This window comes from Pristis pectinata, chromosome 26 (assembly GCF_009764475.1).
Source record: "Pristis pectinata isolate sPriPec2 chromosome 26, sPriPec2.1.pri, whole genome shotgun sequence".
Lineage (NCBI taxonomy): Eukaryota > Metazoa > Chordata > Chondrichthyes > Rhinopristiformes > Pristidae > Pristis > Pristis pectinata.
The window spans coordinates 20,301,196-20,320,449 of NC_067430.1; the positions used below are offsets into that span (position 1 = coordinate 20,301,196).

At 43.0% G+C, this 19,254-nt stretch overlaps 1 protein-coding gene across 9 annotated transcripts in view; it reads left to right on the forward strand.

The window, feature by feature from the left end:
• Positions 1 to 19,254, forward strand: part of camta1a (calmodulin binding transcription activator 1a) — a 936,513-nt gene that overhangs the window by 872,913 nt on the left and 44,346 nt on the right. For all 9 annotated transcript variants that reach the window (XM_052039225.1, XM_052039226.1, XM_052039227.1 and 6 more), the window contains 7 exons: positions 8,212 to 8,360; positions 9,295 to 9,485; positions 11,087 to 11,165; positions 12,049 to 12,367; positions 15,095 to 15,633; positions 16,429 to 16,616; positions 17,621 to 17,867. In XM_052039225.1, coding sequence (XP_051895185.1) covers positions 8,212 to 8,360; positions 9,295 to 9,485; positions 11,087 to 11,165; positions 12,049 to 12,367; positions 15,095 to 15,633; positions 16,429 to 16,616; positions 17,621 to 17,867 — 1,712 coding nt within the window. The remainder of the gene's footprint in view (positions 1 to 8,211; positions 8,361 to 9,294; positions 9,486 to 11,086; positions 11,166 to 12,048; positions 12,368 to 15,094; positions 15,634 to 16,428; positions 16,617 to 17,620; positions 17,868 to 19,254) is intronic.

A 19,254-nucleotide genomic window follows, 5' to 3' on the forward strand; every position in this document is an offset into this window, starting at 1 on the left:
GGGGGGGGGGGGGGGGGAGTGCAGGAGCAGGTGACAGTGTTGCCGCTGGGGTAAGACTAGCATGACAGTAAAAAAAATACAATTATAGTAACTCTTTCATTGGCCATGAATTGTTTTGAGACATTTTGACGGTGAACTGGGTGGAGATTTTCATTTATTATATATAAATTAAGCAGGCAAGTCATTAATGCAGATCATGTAAGTTTTCAGATAGTTATGGGAAAGGATAAGACTGAACCTTAAGGGAAAGTGCTAAATTGGGGGAAGGCTAATTTCAGCAGTATTAGGCAGGAGCTAGGGAGAGTAGATTGGAAGCAGCTGTTATTGGGTAAGTCCACATCTGACATGTGGGAGTCATTTGAAGGCCAGCTGGTCAGAACTCAGGACCAACATGTTCCTGTGAGGAAGAAAGACAAGGATGGCAAGGTTCAGGAACCTTGGGTGATGAGAGATGTTATAAATTTAGTCAAAAAGTAAAAGGAAGCATAGGTAAGGTTTAGGAAGCAGAAATTGGACGGCCCTTGAGGAATATAAAGGAAGCAGGAAAACAAACAGGGAATCAGGAAGGCTAAAAGGGGCCATGAAATGTCCTTGATGAGTAAGATTAAGGAGAATCCAATGGCAATTTATACATACCCAAAAACAAGAGGATGGCTAAGGAGAGGGTCAGATCATTTAAGGACAGGAGAAGGAATTTATGCTTGGAGCCAGAGAAAGTGGACAAGATATTAAATGAGTACTTCGCATTGATATTCACCGAGAAGAAGGATATGGAAGATAGTGAGATCAGAGAGGGATATGCTGATATTTTAGGGCACGTTGATATCAAGAAGGACGAGGTCTTGGGTCTTTTGAAGAATATTAAGGTTGATAAGTCCCCAGGGCCTCATGGGATCTATCCCAAGTTATTTGAGAAAAGCAAGAGAGGAGATTGCTGGAGCAAAACCAGGAAATTTTAGATCAGTGAGCCTTACATCAATGGTGGGGAAATTACTGGAGAAGTTTATTAGGTACAGGATTTACTCACATCTGGAAAAGCATGAATTTATAAGGGATAGTCAGCTTGGTTTTGTGCAGGAGAGGGCATGTCTTACAAACTTGATTGAGTTTTTTTGAGGAGGTGACAAAGATGGTTGACAAGGGTAGGGCAGTGAATGTTGATGACATGGACTTTAGCAATGTATGGTAGGCTGATCCAGAAGATTAAGGCACATGGGATCCACAGAGACTTGGTAGATTTGATTCAAAATTGACTTGGCCATAGCAAACAGAGAGTAGTAGTGGAGGGGTGGTATTCTGAATGGAGGTCTGTGACCAGTGGTGTTCTGCAGGGATCGGTGCTGGGACCTCTGTTATTAGTAGTGTATGTAAATAATTTGGACAAAAATGTAGGTGGGCTGATTAGTAAGTTTGCAGATGACACAAAAATTGGTGGAGTTGTAGATTGTAAGGAAGGTTGTCAAAGGATACAGCAGGATGTAGACCAGTTGGAAATATGGGCAGACAGATGGGAGATGGAGTTTAATCTGAACAAGTATGAGGCATTGCACTTTGGGAGGTCAAATGTAAGAGGAAAGTATAAGGTAAATGGCAGGACCATTGGGAACATTGATTTACAGAGGAATTTTGGAGTGCAAGTCAGTAACTCCCTAAGTAAATACGGTGGTAAAGAAAACATATGGCATAGTTGCCTTTATCGGTCAGAGCAGTGTATATTAGGAAGTCATGTTGCAGCTGTATAAAACATTGGTTAGGCCACATTTGAAGCATTGTATGCAGTTCTGCTCACCACATTACAGGAAAGATGTGGAGGCTTTGGAGGGGGTGCAAAAGATGTTCACCAGAATGTTACCTGGATTAGCAAATATTAGATGTAAGGAGAGTCTCAACAAACATGGATTGTTTTAGAACATAGAACAGTACAGCATAGTATGGACCCTTCAGCCCATGATGTTGTGCCGAGCTATGTGAACACCTACTCCATGATCAATCTAACCCTTCCCTCCTGCACAGCCCATAACCCTCCATTTTTCTTACTTCCATGTGCCTATCTAAGAGCCTTTTAAATGTCCTGATTATATCTGCCTCTACAACCGCCCCCAGCAGTGGGTTCCAGGCACGCACCACTCTCTGTGTAAAGAACCTACCTCTGACATCACCCCTGAATATTCCTCCTCTGATCTTAAATGGATGTCCTCTGGTATTGCCGCCCTGGGGAAAAGGTGCTGGCTGTCCACGCTGGAGTGTTGAAGGCTGAGGGGCAACCTGTTAGAAGCATATAAAATTACGAGAGGCATAGACAAGGTAGATAGTCAGAGTCTTTTTCCCAGGGTGGAAATGTCAAATACTGGAAGACATAGATTTAAGGTGAGAGGGGGAAACTTGGAAAGAGATTTGCAAAGCAAGTTTTTTACACAGAGAGTGGTGGGTGCCTGGAACACGCTGCCAGGGGAGGTGGTGGAAGCAGATACGATAGCAACATCTAAGAGGCATTTAGACAGGCACATGAACAGGCAGAGGATGGAGGGATGTAGACCATGTGCAGGCAGATGTGATTTGTTTAAAATGGCATCATGGTGGGCCAAAGGGCCTGTTCCAGTGCGAAAATGTTCTATGTTCTGAAGGGATTCAGGAGATACAAAGCATCGAGGCATATGGTGAGTAGATAGACTGACTCTCTGAAAATGGGTCAGACTGATGGGCCAAATGGCTTTGTACTGGAATTTCTTTTCATCTGATTTGCAGCTGTGGAAAGATTCTACCAATTGGTTTCCCCCATTACAAGGATATTGAAGGACACTTGCGATATTCGCTAATGTAATACCCTTCAAGGTACATCCAGAGTTAAGTTATTTACATTGGTGAAAATGGATTTATGAATAATAACAGAGAGCGTTAGAATAACCGCATAAAATGAAAGTTATCATTCACTACACTAAGGAAATGTAGTTCTTCACCAAAGCTGACCCCATTGGTCAAACAAACAAAGTTAACACCATTGGCCAAGCAAAGAAGCTTCTCTTTGCCATAACTGGAAATAAAATTAAATCTGAAGTGTTGAAGGGTGATATCAAGAAGCACTTTATCCCACAAAGGACAGTGAAGAATTTCCAACTGCGACCGATAGATTTTTGTTAAGCAAGTCTATAATAGCTTACCAAACTACAATGGATAGATATCAGTTATAGATACAAAAGAGTTGTAGTCTAATTGAACAGTAGAACAAGTTTGAGGTTACATGACCCCATCATGTTCCTATGCATTTTTCATTGTTCTGGAGTGGATTTTGATTGATAAAGAGAGCTTTTAAAACATGTCAACATTGACATTTTCCTTTCATGAGAAGTGTGTAACTTTTCCAGTATTTGATCTCACTCCCGTTTCCTCTCCCTCCTTTTCAGAAGGCTCCTTAATGAGGTTTAGCTGTGTAACTGCTGCTGCCAACCCACACCCTTCGCCCCTCCATCTACCAAGTGCAACCTCTGTTTGATTCTGAGCCTATCCACTGATCCTTTCACAACAGCACCTTGTGGCATGATTGTCTCCAGGAATTAGACGACAGGATCCTGGGCATTGCTCTTAACATGACTCTTTGCCATAAATTGTCAAGTTTGTCAAGTACTTGGAGAGGGCAAATCAAGAATATCAAGAACCAGTTAAAAAGTGGGGAAAATACAAAGGGAGAAGAGAGAAGTTTAAAGGACATAATTTGTTATTAGAAAACAAGATATGGCTTCACTTTTGATCCACTACTTTCCCAAGAAATAGGTGATGGATTGTTCTGTTATTAACGGATTATTAAATCTTTTCTAAGTCTTTAATTCAGAAACCAAAGGAAATAGCTGTCCACTTGTCCCTTCCAGCTCAGGATTTAAATGGCATTGCCTTTTGTTTTAATTCTTCCTGGTCTAAAAATTACAGCCAAGCACTTGGGGTGAAGTTAAGGAACACCTACAGTGGGAGAGTGATTGGAATTTAGAACCCTTTTCAACAAATGACAATTGACGGTTGGTGAATTGAGTGGATGGACTTTTGGAAACTGAAGTTTTTTAAGAACATGGGGCAAAATCAGATCGGTTACATCATAGAGCAGCTATGATTTCATTGAATGGTGGAACAGGTCTAATGGACTGAATAACGTGCAGTGTAAATTGCAAATAGAACAGGCTATGTATGAGAGTATTTTTAGAGCCTCAAGGTGTAACACTGCATTTTCTCTTCCAGATTGGTTCACAATAGGGTTCCCAACTCTAGTTGGACATTACTGGAGGCTTCATCACATGACGTTTTATCTCCCTCCTGCCCCACTTCCAAACTTTTGTAATTGGTTGTCTGATTCATCCATCCTCATGGTACAACAGTACCAATCCCAATGGAAAAATAAACAGGCTTTTCTGATGTAATGCAGGCATACCCAGTTGAATAACTCTCCATCCAAAATCCTTTCTCCACTCCCATATAGCACATACATTACGATATTTTTTTCTCACTGGGAGATAGTATTTACTTATTAGAGATTCTTGGTCAATCCTGGAAAGTTCTCAACACTACTTTGCAGGTGCACATTACAGCTGACAAGAGATGAATGAGGGACATTAATTTTGCTTGCCAATCATGAGGTGGCCTCTTGTGTTTCTCCTGCTCCCCAGAGTAAAAACTGTAATGTAGATGTGCTGTAAACTGCAATGTTACAAGGTTTAGCAGCAGTCACTGGGTAGAACCCCACTGAGTGCTGTTCCATTGTCATAAGTAGGGAAAGGGGGCACTGAGGAAATTATTCATCGTTCTGATGTGGATTTTGATTGATAAAGAAAGCTTTTAAACCATTTCAACATTGATACTGCACTTTCATGAGAACTGTAACTTTTCCAGTATTTGATCTCACTCCCGTTTCCTCCCCCTCCTTTTCAGAAGACTACTTAATGAGATTCAGCTGTGTAGCTGCCGCTGCCTCCCCACACCCTTCGCCCTTCCATCTACCAAATGCGACCTCTGTTTGATTCTGAGCCTATCCACTGATCCTTTCACAACAGCACCTTGTGGCAAGATAGTTTCCAGGAATTAGAGGATAGGATCCCGGGCATTGTTCTTAACGATCCATGGGAAGATAGTGTGCTTTAGAGGATGGAAATGTTGGCAAACATTGGCAAGAGTGTGGGAACTTGACTTTTGAAGATCAAATGATCAAATCTCCTGGACTTGACCAATTAAAACAGGTCATGCACCCTTATGCTGGTGCTGTGCCAATGTTGGAGAATGCAGCAGAACCATGATTCCCTTATGTGCATGTATCCATCCACATATTCTGGAGGAGAGGCATAGGAGGAATATAGCATCTGTCCAAGCCGTTATCAATCTGATACCACTTAGCTTTGATACAAAGAGGGACTTTAAGTTCTGGGAGTGCCATAGATGCAGGGTAAGCTTTTGTGTCATCCTAGTATTTGACTAGAGTGTGAATCACAGCTAGCCCCTCCATTAGTTATCCTCAATTCACGTACACTGATTTTTATTTATATAGCACCTTTTACAAGTTCCAGATGTCTCGTTTATATCCATTGAACTACTGTAACTGTTGAAGTATTGCCACTGCTGTAATACAGTAAATGCGGAGCCTATTGTACAGAGCAAACTTCCACAAGCAGCAATATGATTATGACCAGAAAGTCATTGATTTTGCCTGGTGACAGTGATTGGATGATGCACCATGGAGAACTCCCCCAGCTTTTCTTGAAATAGTAACACAGGGCCTTTTACGTTCATCAGTTGTGGCAGTCAGAATTCTGATAATGCAGCATTGCCTCAACACCGTACTGGAATATCAACCTATATTATAAACTTCAGTCTTTGAACTAGAGCATGAACCTTCTGATGAGTTCTTATTCCCCACAATTGCTCTCCAACCTGCTGAATAGCTCCAGCATTTTCTGTTTTTGCTTCAGATTTCCAGCACCTGCTGTATTTTGCTCTTGAATCCATCGTCCAATGACTCAGAGATGAGAGTGCTACCTTTTGAGCCAAGGCTGACTTTCTATAATGACTAGTGACTTGCGGTCTTAAGTGAAAACCTGGCATTGAAGGTGATAGTTTAAAGCAAAGCCCCAGTAAATCCATCAGTGAACAGAGAAGGAGGGAGGAGACTTTGGATAACACTAATTCCAGGAGAAAATAATGAGGAAAATATCCCTTGTTCAGAAAATAAACAGCCTCTGTCCCATGGTCACTCTTCTGTCTTAGATGGTATTTAGCTTTCGACACACAAAAATATTTGCGACACATTCTTCCACCAAACAGCCCTGTCTCTTATAAGCGTGCTATCCCTTTCTCCCAGTTTCTCCATCTCCGCCACATCTGCTCTCAAGATGAGGCTTTCCATTCCAGGACATCCAAAACGTCCTCCTAGTCATCACCTTGAGATGGCTAGAGTTCCCCTACTCATCACCTTTCACCCTATGAGCCTCCGCATCCAGCATATCATCCTTCGTCATTTCCACCAGCTGCAACAAGATCCCACCACCAGCCACATCTTCTCCTGGCTACTCCTTTCCACCTTCCGTTGGTCTCCCTGGTCTGTTCATCCTTCCACACCCACCTTTCCCTGACCCCTGGCACTTTCCCTGACCCCTGGCACTTTCCCTTGCAGTCGCAGAAGATATAACACTTGTCATTACACCACCTCCCTCACCACCATCCAGGGACATAAATAGCCCTTCCAGGCTAGGCAAAGATTCACATGCACCTCCTCTAACCTCATCTACTTCATTCAGTGTTCCTAATGTGGTCTCCTCTACATCAGTGAGACTAAGTGCAGACTGGGCGACTGTTTCGCGGATCACCTGCGCTCGATCCGCAATGGCCAACACGAGCTCTAAATTGCATGCCATTTCAATTCCCATTCCCATTCCCACACTGCCCTGTCCATCCTTGGCCTTCTTCACTGCCAGGGCGAGGCCTAACGCAAGCTATAGGAACAACATCTCATGTTCTGCCTGGGTAGTATGCAAGAAAATGACATGAGCATTGTTTCCCAACTTTAGGTAGCCCTCCCCTCTGGTGGGTTCTTTCTCCATTTTCCACCCCTTCCACCCCCCCCCCCCCCGATCTGGTCCTTCCATTTTTATCCCCTTTCCCTCAAACCAGCCACCCCCAGACCCATGTCACCCATCTTCGTTCCCCCTCCCCCTCCTCATTCCATCCAGCTGCAACACTTACAGTTCACCCACAGGCTCTCCCCTCCCCCATCTGGTTTTGGTTCCATCTGCCATTCATCTCTCCCCTAATGGTTCCCATTATCACCTCCTTTACTTATCAGATTCCAGCACTGGGAGCGCTTTGTGTTCCTGCTTATCTCCCTCCAGCAGCTGTCTCCAACCCTCCCTCCCTCCCTCACTTTGCTCCATCTGCCTCTCATTTTTTTCTCTTTCTCTTTGTCTGCCTCCATCTATCATTCACCTGCTACAGTCTCCCTACTCCACCCTCGCACCCCTCCCCTACCTCGTGCAACCTGCTTGTCATCTTATACCCCTCCTCAATCCGCCAATCACCTCAGACTTTTTTCTCACCACTCCCCCTTCTCCTCTTTATACTGGCCATCATGCCTCTCCACTCTTAGTCCTGATGCAGGGTTTCGACCCAAAACATCAACAATTCCTTTCTTCCTACAGATGCTGCTGAGTTCCTCCAGCTGATTGTTTATTGCTCCAAGTGGGACCTCAGACCTCATTTCCAGGATTTGGGCATTGCTGGAATTTATTGGTCAGGCCTAATTCCCTTTAGAAGCTCTTGATGATAATTGAGTGCATTGCAAGAGCATTTCAGAAGCTATTTAAGGATCAATCATATTACTGTGTGTCTAGAGTTCCATCTGGGCCCAAATCAATTAAAGATGGCATGTTTCCTCCCAGTTGGTGAACTTGACTTTTTCCAAATGATCAAAAGAAGCAAGTTAACAGTAACTTCTTATTCCAGGTTTATTTACTTTAATCAAATTTACAAACTGGCAAATTGCCACAATAAGATCTATTGTTTTGAGATTATTTGCCCAGGCTTCTGATTACTTGTCCAGTATCCTAACTTTATGTTACCATATCCCTAAAAAGAGAGTTTAGCAGTAATTTACTGTATTAGTAATCCAGATCCCTGGACTGCTCCAAGGTACAGCATGTCAGCTACAGTGTTGTGGAATTGTACTTCCTCTTTTTCATTTTCTAGACAACCAATTCAGGATGTCCATCTTGGAGCGTTTGGAACAGATGGAAAGGCGGATGTCAGAGATGGGATCTCACCAGCACCACCAGCAGACTGGAGGGGGAGGATTAGGAGGAGGAAATGGAGGAGGGGGTGGCAACAACCAGGCACAGGTATGGCATATTGTAAGTTCCTTGAGAGCTGAAACCAACAAGTACATGTCAAGGGTAGTCATTGTTATAATATTTGAAATGCAGCAACCAAGTTCACACACAATCAGATGATAACATTAAAGTTTAGATATTAGTTGGAGGATAAGTGTGCCTATGAAACAATGATAACTCCACTGCTTATTTTGAAAATATAACATTCATCTTTAATAGAGTAACATTTCTCAAAGCTCTTCACATGAGACTTATCAAACAAAATTAGACACAAGCCACATGAGATCTTGGTCAAAGGGGTAAAGAAAGCTAAAGAGATGGAGAGTTCTAGGGAGGGAAGTACAGAGCTTAGGTCCTCGTCATTTGAAAGCATAACTGCCAAGATAAAGTACTGAGAATGAAGGCGCTCAACTGACCAGAACTGGAGGAAAGATGAGATGTTGAGGAAGTGTAGAGTTGGAATGAACAGGGAGCAGTGAGGAACTGAAAAAACAATGATATTAATTCTAAAACCAAGGCACTTTTGAACTAGGAGCCAGTGTAGGTCAGGGTGCACAGGTGTGACGATTGAACAAGACTTGGTGTGAGTTAGGATACAAGCAGTGGAGTTTTAGATGAGTTCAGGTTTATGAAGGAAGATTGGTCAGTTGAATTGTCTAGTCTAGAGTTAACTGATGGTAGATGAGGATTTCAACAGCTGGTGAGCTAAGGCAGAGGTGGAGTCAGGTGATAACGCAGAGATGAAAGGAGGCATTCTTGCCTGGGGAGCAAGCTTGTGGTTGGAAGCTCATCTCAGGAAGTTTGCAAAGAGACAGGATGGCCTGTCCCTGTGCTTTAACATGAATGGCACTAAAAATAAGTCATTGTTGTTGTCCATTTGAGCCTCATGCAGCGGCATCTAAGAGGACTGATGCCAGTTTGTGTTCCTTGCCTGGTTGTGCAGTGTGCGTCCAGGGTGGCCAGCTGTTCCTTTGAGAGCCGCGTGGTGTTGGTTTGTGAGAAGATGATGAGTCGTGCCTGCTGGGTTAAATCCAAACACCTCATTCATTCCAAGACCTTCCGAGGAATGACCCTCCTGCACCTGGCAGCTGCTCAGGGGTATGCTACACTGATCCAGACCCTCATCAAATGGCGGTAAGTATTGTCGAAGGTCAGGAGTTCTCCTTTCATGCAAAGAGGGGAAGAGTTGCATGATCTTGTGTTGGGTCAAAGCTATGTTTCCATTTTGTTTCATTTTCACAGGCATGTTCTCCCATTGAGGGCTTGGCTTGGAGTACAATAAGGGTAGACTTCTGGAGGTCAGGCACTGCAGAAGAAAATTTCCTTCCATTTGGTAAAATCTCCTGTTTTACCAACTGGCAATGTGACAGTACACACAACGTTTAGATAAAGGGGCTTGTTCCTGTAGATTGTTGCTCCACCCAGTTTATAGTCTGCAGTTACAATAGAGAAATGTTAGCAGGAAAGGTTGAATCGATGCCCTTATTTCCCTCTTTAATCTTATAAGACCCCGATGATAATGAGAAAAGGAAGGCTGACAGGTTTCATATTAAGCAGTAAATCCACAATGCCAATTTAAAACACAAACATAAAGTTAATAATATCCCTTCTAAGTTGCATTGAGTTTGAAACGCCTGAAAATTGTAAGTGGTAGGATGACTGAGGTGAGGAAGTCAGGAGTTCCACAAATTTAGGGTCCTTGGGCAATAGTCCTTGGGTGGGTATCAGTTTGCCAAGAGTGAGGACGGAGAAAGGAGGAAGAGTGCTGAAGAAAACAAAGGAAAGGAGCAGGGATGGTAGCAGTGGTGACAATATTCCAGGTAGAGGTTGATAAGTGGCAAGTAACATTAGCACCACTAAAATTTTTCCAGCAAGGGTCACTTGCCATCAATATCCTGGAGGTCACCTTGACCAGAAACTCCTCTGAACCAGCAACATACAAGCTGTGGCTGCAAGAGCAGGTCCAGACTGGATATCCTGTGGCAAATGACTCACCTCCTGACATCCCACAATCTATGAGGCATAAATCAGCAGCATGATGGAATGCTCTCCACTTGCCTGGATGACAGTAGCTCCAACAACTCTTAAGAAGCTCAACACCACCCTGATCAAAGCAATGCAATCCACAGTTCTAAAGATTTATTCCTTACATCACCTATGCACAGTGATTGCAGTTGCTTGCCTGGGCTACTCCGACAGAAATTCCCCTTCTCTATCTTCTATTACCAAGGGCAAAAGGCAGCAGGTGCATGGGAACACCATTACCTCTAGACTCCCATCCAATGCTCACCCCATCCTACTTTAGAAATATATATCCTGTCCTTCATCATCACTGAGTCTAAATCCTGAAAATCCACCCCCAACAGTTTTGTGGGAGTTCCTTCAGCAGAGGCTCTGCAGCAGATCAAGAAAATAGTTCACTGCCACCTTTTCAAAGGCAATTAGGGATGAGTAATAATTGCTCGCCTTACCAGTGATTTCAGGTGTGGGAAAATGAATACATAAAAAAGTAGAGGGGCAAGGGGCACAGGGAAAGGGAGACATGGCTGAGAAACCAAGGTGGATGAGGGGGAGCCAATCACATGACAGTTTTTCTCATTTCCTGCACTGAGAGATGTTGGAAAAATGTCCCACAAGTAAATCCTTCACACCTCTTCATCCTTGAATTCATTGCAAGTTTACTGCCCTGTGAGTGGAAACTGCTCCATGAAAAGCTTGTGTTTATCTTTTCACAGCACAAAGCACGCAGATAGTATTGATCTAGAGTTGGAGGTGGATCCACTGAATGTTGATCATTTCTCCTGCACACCACTGGTAAGTGAAGTCCCAACTCTGTTTAAAGAATGTTTATAAAAACATCCTGCAGGCTCATGTGATGGCCCACACTGTACCCTGGCTACATTTTTGAAGAAATTTTGAATTCACACTGCTGTTGACCAGTATTGGCTTCCAGTCCAGCAGGCCTTGATTTTAAAATTCTCATTCTTTTCAAATCCTGCCTTGATCTCGCCCTTTCTTTTCATTCCCCCAGCCCAGCCATCGACGGAGTCCGCTATCTTCCCCCAATTCTGACCCAATTGCTCTCTCCTAAATGTTCGGAATTCTCTCCCGAAACCTCTCTACCTCTGCTTTCCTTTTTGAGATGCTTACTAAAACTGTGCTCTTTCACCAAGCTTTTGGTCATCTGTCCTAATCTCTCCCTGCGTGACTCATTATCAGTTTTTCTTGACAACAGGGCTATGAATCACCTTGGCACTTTTTACTACATTAAAGGCACTATATGAAAACATATTGTTGTTGCTACCTTTATGTGGTGTAGGAGCTGCTCCTGGTGAGGACTCCTGGATTAGTGTTGCCCACTGGCCACAAGCCAAATGCAAAACTGCCTGGAAACACTGGAAATGCAGCATCTAGCTTGGAGAAGTCCAGCCAGAGACACACTTGTCCCATAGTAAGCTGCACTTCAAGTAGCTGGTAACAACAATAAATGCTACACACTGTGAAATACCTCCAAGTTGTGTGGAGTTATGGCTCTCTAAAGAAAGGAAGAAGTTGTGTTTTATTTCAGACTCTGAACTGGAATGTGTCAGTCTGTCAACATTGGAGGAAGTGTTGTTACAAATGAAAACAATTTTTATTTTGCATTGTTTCATCTGCAAGAATGAATGTAAAATGTTATTTGATCCTTTTTAACCAGATGTGGGCTTGTGCTTTGGGGCACACTGAAGCTGCAGTGGTACTGTATAAGTGGGACAATCGCGCTCTCTCCATCCCAGACTCACTGGGTCGTTTGCCTCTGACAATCGCCCGCTCCAGGGGGCATGTGAAGCTCGCAGAGTACCTGGAAGAACTTCAGAGGGAAGATGAATCACAGCTCCCCAGCCTTCCCCAAACTCCTGGGATGGTTTGCTCTCCTACTGAAAAATCAGGGAGTGACAGCTGGATTGGACAGTGGAACAATAGCAGTAACAGCAGTCAGGAGGCTCAGAAGAGTGTCAGCACATCATCCACCACAGGTGCATTTATTCACCCCTTCTTGTATTAAGCAATCATTATTTTGCACATTTGTGGACCCTATTCCAGCCAATTTTGTAGCAATCAAAGACTGGATGTTCATGCTGGGGATTGGTACAATTCTATTTTAAGCACTCTGTGTGAGCAACAGATGCTTCATGGGATGATCATCACACATGAGATACAAAGCGAATCTACAGTGTTTCATCAAAAACTCCAATGCCAGGTTTAGATACAGAGCAAAGCTCCCTCTTCTCATCAAATAATCCCAGGAAAGACACAGTAAGGTTAATTGCAATGCAAATCCATTTTCCCCGTCCTGTCAAACACTTCCAATGCATACAGCATGGATAAGATACAGTGAAGCTCCCTGTATACTATTTCATCAAACATTTCCAATGCAACCATAAATCTCACTCTGTACTATCCCAATAATTACTTACATAATTTAGATATGGAATAAAGATTCATTTACACAGCCCAAACAAACATCCCATATCAGGAATAAAACAGATGTCTTTTCTTTTTAGGCAGCCCTCAGGATTGAGGACACCTCTCTTCCATTGCAGTTCTCTACATTTTGAAGGGACTGATAACACCAATGTGGGACCTGCAGATTCTGGCACATTTGGGGCAGGGAATGCTTGAAGGGATAAGTGGGCGAGTGGTACGGGAGTTGGTGCACTCCTTCTACTGCTAACACTGAGCTTTCATTAGCTACCCACAAAGGGACTTCATTCTCAGTGCCATCCTGAATGTTCCTTTTTCAATTTGACTAGTCATGGGCCAGGGATTTTCATGAGTCACTGGAGATGTTATTTCTTTTTAAAAAAGAGGCCTTGAGAGCATCTTTAAATTGTTTCTTCTGTCGACCAAGAAATCTCTTGTCATGACACAGCTTTGAGTAAGTGGTGATTTTGGACTCTGGTGTTGAGTCTGCAAACACATGGCCTGTCTATCAGAGCCAACTGAATATCTTGACAGTGACTTGAAAAGCTCGACAGTGTGCCCCAGTCTCTGAAGAGTGATTTCTTCCTGTACTAATGTGACAGTTTTCCATTCACAACAACCATCCTTCCTGAGTAATATTGCTAGTTTTGAATTACATGTGGTTATTAGGCTCTGAGCTGGAGTCCACTAGGAGGCAGACAAAATTGCAAATTCATTCTCCACAACCATGGAGAAGGAGAGGAGGGAGGTTCATCTTAACCTGGTCTTTAAAACCCTGACCCAATGTTACTGAAGGTGTATGCTCAATATTTCTGTTTTCTCTGTTCTACCTTGATTCCCATTGTCCTACACCTGTGGGACCAGATGGTTTGTTAATTGGTTTTTCCTAGTCTATGCTGAAGTTCCTTATTTTCTCTTTTTCCTTGGGAGATTTGCCAGGTTTCCCCAAGGCTTATTCCCAGGATAACAGCTGACAAGGCCCCCAACTACCCAGATTGGCCCAACAGCATACAAAGCAGGAGGATAGAATGGTATCATAGCTAAGGTCTATGGTCTGAATCTCAGTTTAAGGTGATAGCTGGTTATCTGTCAGTCAACTGGGCTCGTGCTCGATTCCCCGGTAAAGAAAGAATGGCATTCTGAGTCTTCATTGATATCTTAGCAATATCCCAACCTAAGTGCACTGTACTCATGATTTCTTGTATGTCAGGCTGGTACCATAGCCACCATACATTTATAAGTCATATATGTAAGGCATAGCAAAGATATGATATCATTTTAAATTATGGGTCCAGTAATCCAGATACTTGGAGTCAGGAGCTCAATTCCCACCATGACAGCTGGGGAATTTAAAATAAGTCAATTAAATAAATCTGGCATTTGAAAGATGACACAGCTAATGGTGACCTTGCAACTACCAAACTGTTGTAAAAATACATCTGTTCTACTCAAAATATTGTAAATATTCAGCTGGCTAGTAGGTATCTGTGGAGAGAGAGGCGGAAAGGTCACCTACCTGAAACATTAGCTCAGCTTTTCCACAGATGCTTCCTGGCCTGAATTAATGCAGAATTAATGATTCAGGATGATGACTTTTCTATTTCTCTTTCCATAGACATTGCTTGACCTATTGAATATTTTCAGCATTTTCTGCTTTATTTCCAACTTCTGCAATATTTTGCTTCCAGCTCACGAATTCCCCTGTCCTTGCTCTGACCTGTTTGTGCCTTCTGAAATGGCCTATCAAGCCACTCTGTTGAAGGGTAATTGGGGATAGAAATAACTTCTTGATTTACAAGTAAAACTTTTGAATATGTTTTTTAAAAAAGTATATGAGGCAGCCATTTTGAAAGGCATGAGAACTTCATTGGTTAGGATCATATGGAACCACTGAAGGTGCCCAATATTCATTCATTCCCATGAGTTCTGTATGCTAGATGACAATGTGGTATGGCTTTTCCTTTACTCACTGTCAAGTGGGCAAGCAGTGATTCCCACATGCTCCAAAGCAACAGCGACATTGTCTAAACTAATTAAATGTACTTTGTAACTCATTAATACATTTCAAAAGGGAAATTAGTCAATACATGGGGGATTAATTTTGCAGGAAGAGAACTAGAAACTGGGACTCTTTTCAAAGTGCTGGTATAGCCACAATGGGCCAAATGGTCTCTATCTCTGTTGCATGCTTCTGTGATTCTATGTGAAACTCACTTGAGATGTACCTGAGAGAAATGATACAGTGGTGTGTAAACACAAACCTGCTTTCCTTGTACTAGATCTCAGGCGGCCGAGGTCAGAATCCCTCCAGTACCGCGGGAATGACAACCAGCGAGATCTTCCAGCTTCCAAGAAGCACAAGCTAAACACAGAGCACTTCCACACCAGGCAAGACAAATCATCACCCCCACCACTAAATCTAGAGCAGAAGATCCCCACCAAGCTGAACTCCAGCCCAAAACAATCAAGCCCTGATGCAATCGATTCCGAAATGGAGAGGAAGAGTCCCAGGGAAACCTCCCACCATACCTCAGAATTCTCTTTGCCACTAGCTACCGGATGCAGGAATGTTGGGAACCAGACGAGTCCAAAATGGAGCCAGAAGGAGATTTACGTCAGCGTAGCAGCACAGACTGCAACAGGACAACCTGCAGTGATAAGGAAGGTGTCGGGTCTCAGTGCCAGTTCCATTGCTCACAGGATACAACAGAAGCAAGACATCAGTGTCTTAATGTTATCAGAGAGAGAGATGGTGGATGCAGAACTGTTGTCGTACAAGGAGAATGAGGAGTGCCTCCAACATATGGATGATTTGCAGGTAGGGGATGCAGAATTAGAAACTTTTTAATGTAGTTATCATTAGAACTTCAATGACAAAAAAACAGAAAATGATTATCCAATTTGTTCTCCCATTTCCCTGCCTAATCTTTTTTCTTGGCAATGCAAATACTTGCAATGGGTTCCAGTAGCTCAGGTCATAGGGGCCAGAAACAAACTGTGACACTGAGTGTTGATAGATTATGCTGAAGGGACTAATATTTTGGTTCCTGGTTTCTGCCAAGTCTGCACTAGTTGGAGTACAATTGATGGTCGCAGTGGCTGAGCCCAGGAGAATGAAATAAGAAGCCTGCATTCCTGCTCCCTGTCCCCATCCAGCAACACCTACAGTAAGGAATGCAGATGGCAGGGTCAGATTTGGCACATACGCCTGGTATACGATGGTGAAGTCCCCCATTTTCTAAGCCCAAATGCAAAGTATAGCTATTTGACCAAGGAAGGCTGATAAAAATGATGGTATTGTACGTCAGCATGAATCAGCAGTTTCAGGAGACAATGGATGGGTGGGGTTATATCTGCTGTTTTGTGATAGATTTATTACTTCATTCACAATGATTTTGTTATACTATAGGTATTAATGTGAATGGCAGGAAAGCACAAAATATAACATTGAGCAATAGTATTTTTATGATTAAATTTTCTAAAGAAAACAATGAAATTTTGTTGTAAAATCCATTACCTTCTCCCTGCCTTAAAAGATTTTCAATTAGTATTTTAGAACAGTTGCATTGGGCATACAAAGAAAAATATTCTTAATTTCCTTTTCCTTCTTTAGGCTAATATGATGTCCTTGGCTGAACAGATCATTGAAGCTACACCAGACAGGATCAAGCAGGAAAACTTCATCCCTATGGAATTTTCATTGTCTGAGCGAGGGGATGTACCCAGTGTGAACACCACCTTAAGCTGGTTGGCCAGCTACCTGGCAGATGTGGACCATTTACCCAGCTTATCTCAGCTTCGGTCAGTACCTCAGGGTCTTCATATTAGTGTTGATGAACCTGGGTGAAAGTCAAAAGTCTGTGCCACAAACTATTACTAAAAGTTGAAAACAGGGACAATGTAATAATTAGCTGATTGCCAAGCTCAATTTAGATTGTGGGAAGGGAAAAGCAAGGGAGGAGAGTTGATGAGATGTACAATTTGGGATGTTGTTGCAGAGGGTTGAAGAAGCTTGGTTTCAACCCAATGATCATATGGAGAGAACAGAAGAATAGAGTAGTGAACCTCTCCCTCACCAACACTCTGGTTTCACCAATCTGTGTACCTGCCACAAGCTATCCGCTGCTAAAGCTTTCAATTGTGCCTTGTTATCTCCAAATTTGCCCCAGCACATGCCTGGCCAGCCCCCCATTTTCCAACTTTCAAAATCTTAAGCATATGCGAAGTGCTTGAATCTGTTTCTTACTTCCACCTATTCCCACTCACCCTTCACAATGCTTACCGTGACCTATGTTGGGCTCTAGTCTGGCAATGCAGCAGGTTTGAAGTTCTCAATGTAAAATTCAAATCCTCCATGGACTTCACCCTCCTTTTTTTTATTCTCCTCCAGCCCACAACCCTCTAAATTCCAAACTCCTCCATTTCTGGCTGTTTGGCATCCCCTGATTTTCTTTGCTGGACTTTGGCAACCATGACTTCAACTGTCTGGAATTCCCTCCTTAAGTCACTCTTTCTCTCCACCTCTTTCTCCTCCTGAAAAAGTGCTCTTAAAATCCCTCCACTTGACCAAAGTTTTATTTTCTGTCCTAATAATTCCATATGTGACTCAGTGATTGCACTCCTATGAAGTGCCTTGGAATGTTTTTCTGCTTTAGAAGAGCTTATAAATGGAAGTTGTTAATGATGAATGGGTGCTCAGCTGAAAACATGCTGCTGTTGATCGATATGAAAAACTGTCAATAGGAGATAGAACTCTTGTGTGACTAGTATTGCTGTTCATCCATGTTGTCGCGTTTATGTTCCAGATCTTTGTACAGTGAGCCCCTGACTCCTCCCTCTAATGCAAGCCAAAGCCCTGCCTCATCACCGATCAGCGAAGTTAGTTTTGAGAAACCCACTCTCCCATCGGCAGCTGATTGGTCTGAGTTCCTGAGCGCATCAACCAGCGAGAAGATGGAGAATGAGTTTGCCCAGCTGACCTTATCGGATCATGAGCAGAGAGAGCTGTATGAGGCTGCCAAGTTGGTGCAGACCGCTTTCCGGAAGTACAAGGTTAGAGGGGATGGAAGGCCAGCGGAGTTACACCATGAAAAAGACGTGAAACGTCTGTGTGGTAGCCGTACTAATTTGATCCTCAAAACCCAGACTTGGTATTATTGTATGAGGCACAGTAAACTGTGTGTGCATACGACCCAGTAATAGCACTGTGATAAATGACTGGATAATTTTTTTTGGTCGTGTTTTTTGAGGAATTACCCCAGTCTTCCTCAAAATAGTGCTTTTCTATCCATTCTTGCCCGTGGGTTCAAGCCTCTTCCTATGTACTTGAGCACACAATCTATGTTGATGCCTCAGTACAGTACTGAAGGAGCCCTGGACATTTGGGTGAGACTTAAACTGAGGACATTGTCTGCCTGCTTGGGTACTAAAATATTTTAAAGTAGGGTTGGGTAGTTTCTCAACTGTTCTTGCCAATTCATATCTCTCAGCCAACATTACTAAAATAGAATATATTGCTTGCTTTACACAAATTGGTTGCCACATTATCTACATTACATCAGTAATGGAGCTGAATTTCCTGGGTCATTTTGCTAGAGTTTACGGTTATAGTATATCCTACAATTGAAGCCTAAAATTGAATTATCCTGATGTACTTCTCTTACCCACTGCCTATAACCTGCACTGCAAAGTGTATGTGACTAGATATTGGCTGAGGTGCGGGAGTGGGCTGGTTTGCAATGCCTCTATGCTTAAGTTGCAGTTGAGACAAGAAGAATAGAGACTAAGCATGGTCCTTAAGGCCACCATGCCCATGGAACCCCAGAAAGTGGCAATAGCTTCAGGAGGAAGAAAATTACAAGTCCAAATAACTGCAGTATAGGGCGCTGCAGTTTGTGCAGCCCTCTCACAACTCCAGGTTTGGTACTGTAAATTGCTTCTTGTATGTTGGTGGTAGGTAGAACCTGGGAGTAGTTGAGAGGAATGTGAGGAGAATGAGATTAGAGTAGAATTAGTGAAAATGGGTGATTGCTGGTTGGAGTGGACACTGTGAGCTAAAGGGCCCATTTCTGTGTATGATCCAGGTTTGATTCTGATATTCCATGCTGTCTTGCGCGTTCTCTCTGTGACCACATGGATTTCCCAAGTGCTCCAGTTTTCTCCCACATCCCAAAGATATGCAGGTTGAAAGGTTAATTGGCAACTATAAATTACCTCTAGTGTAGATAGCTGGTGGGAGAATCAGAGGGTTGTTAATAGGCATGTACAAAAGAATAGGTTAGCGAGGTAATGGGATTGATGGGATTGCTCTGAGAGCTGGCATAGACTTAATGGGCTGGATAGCCTCCTATTTGGTGATGAGAGCTCTACGAAATAACAGGTATTAAGAGGATTTGGCAAGAAAGCAAGAGATAAGATTTTTTTTACCTCAATGTGCTGT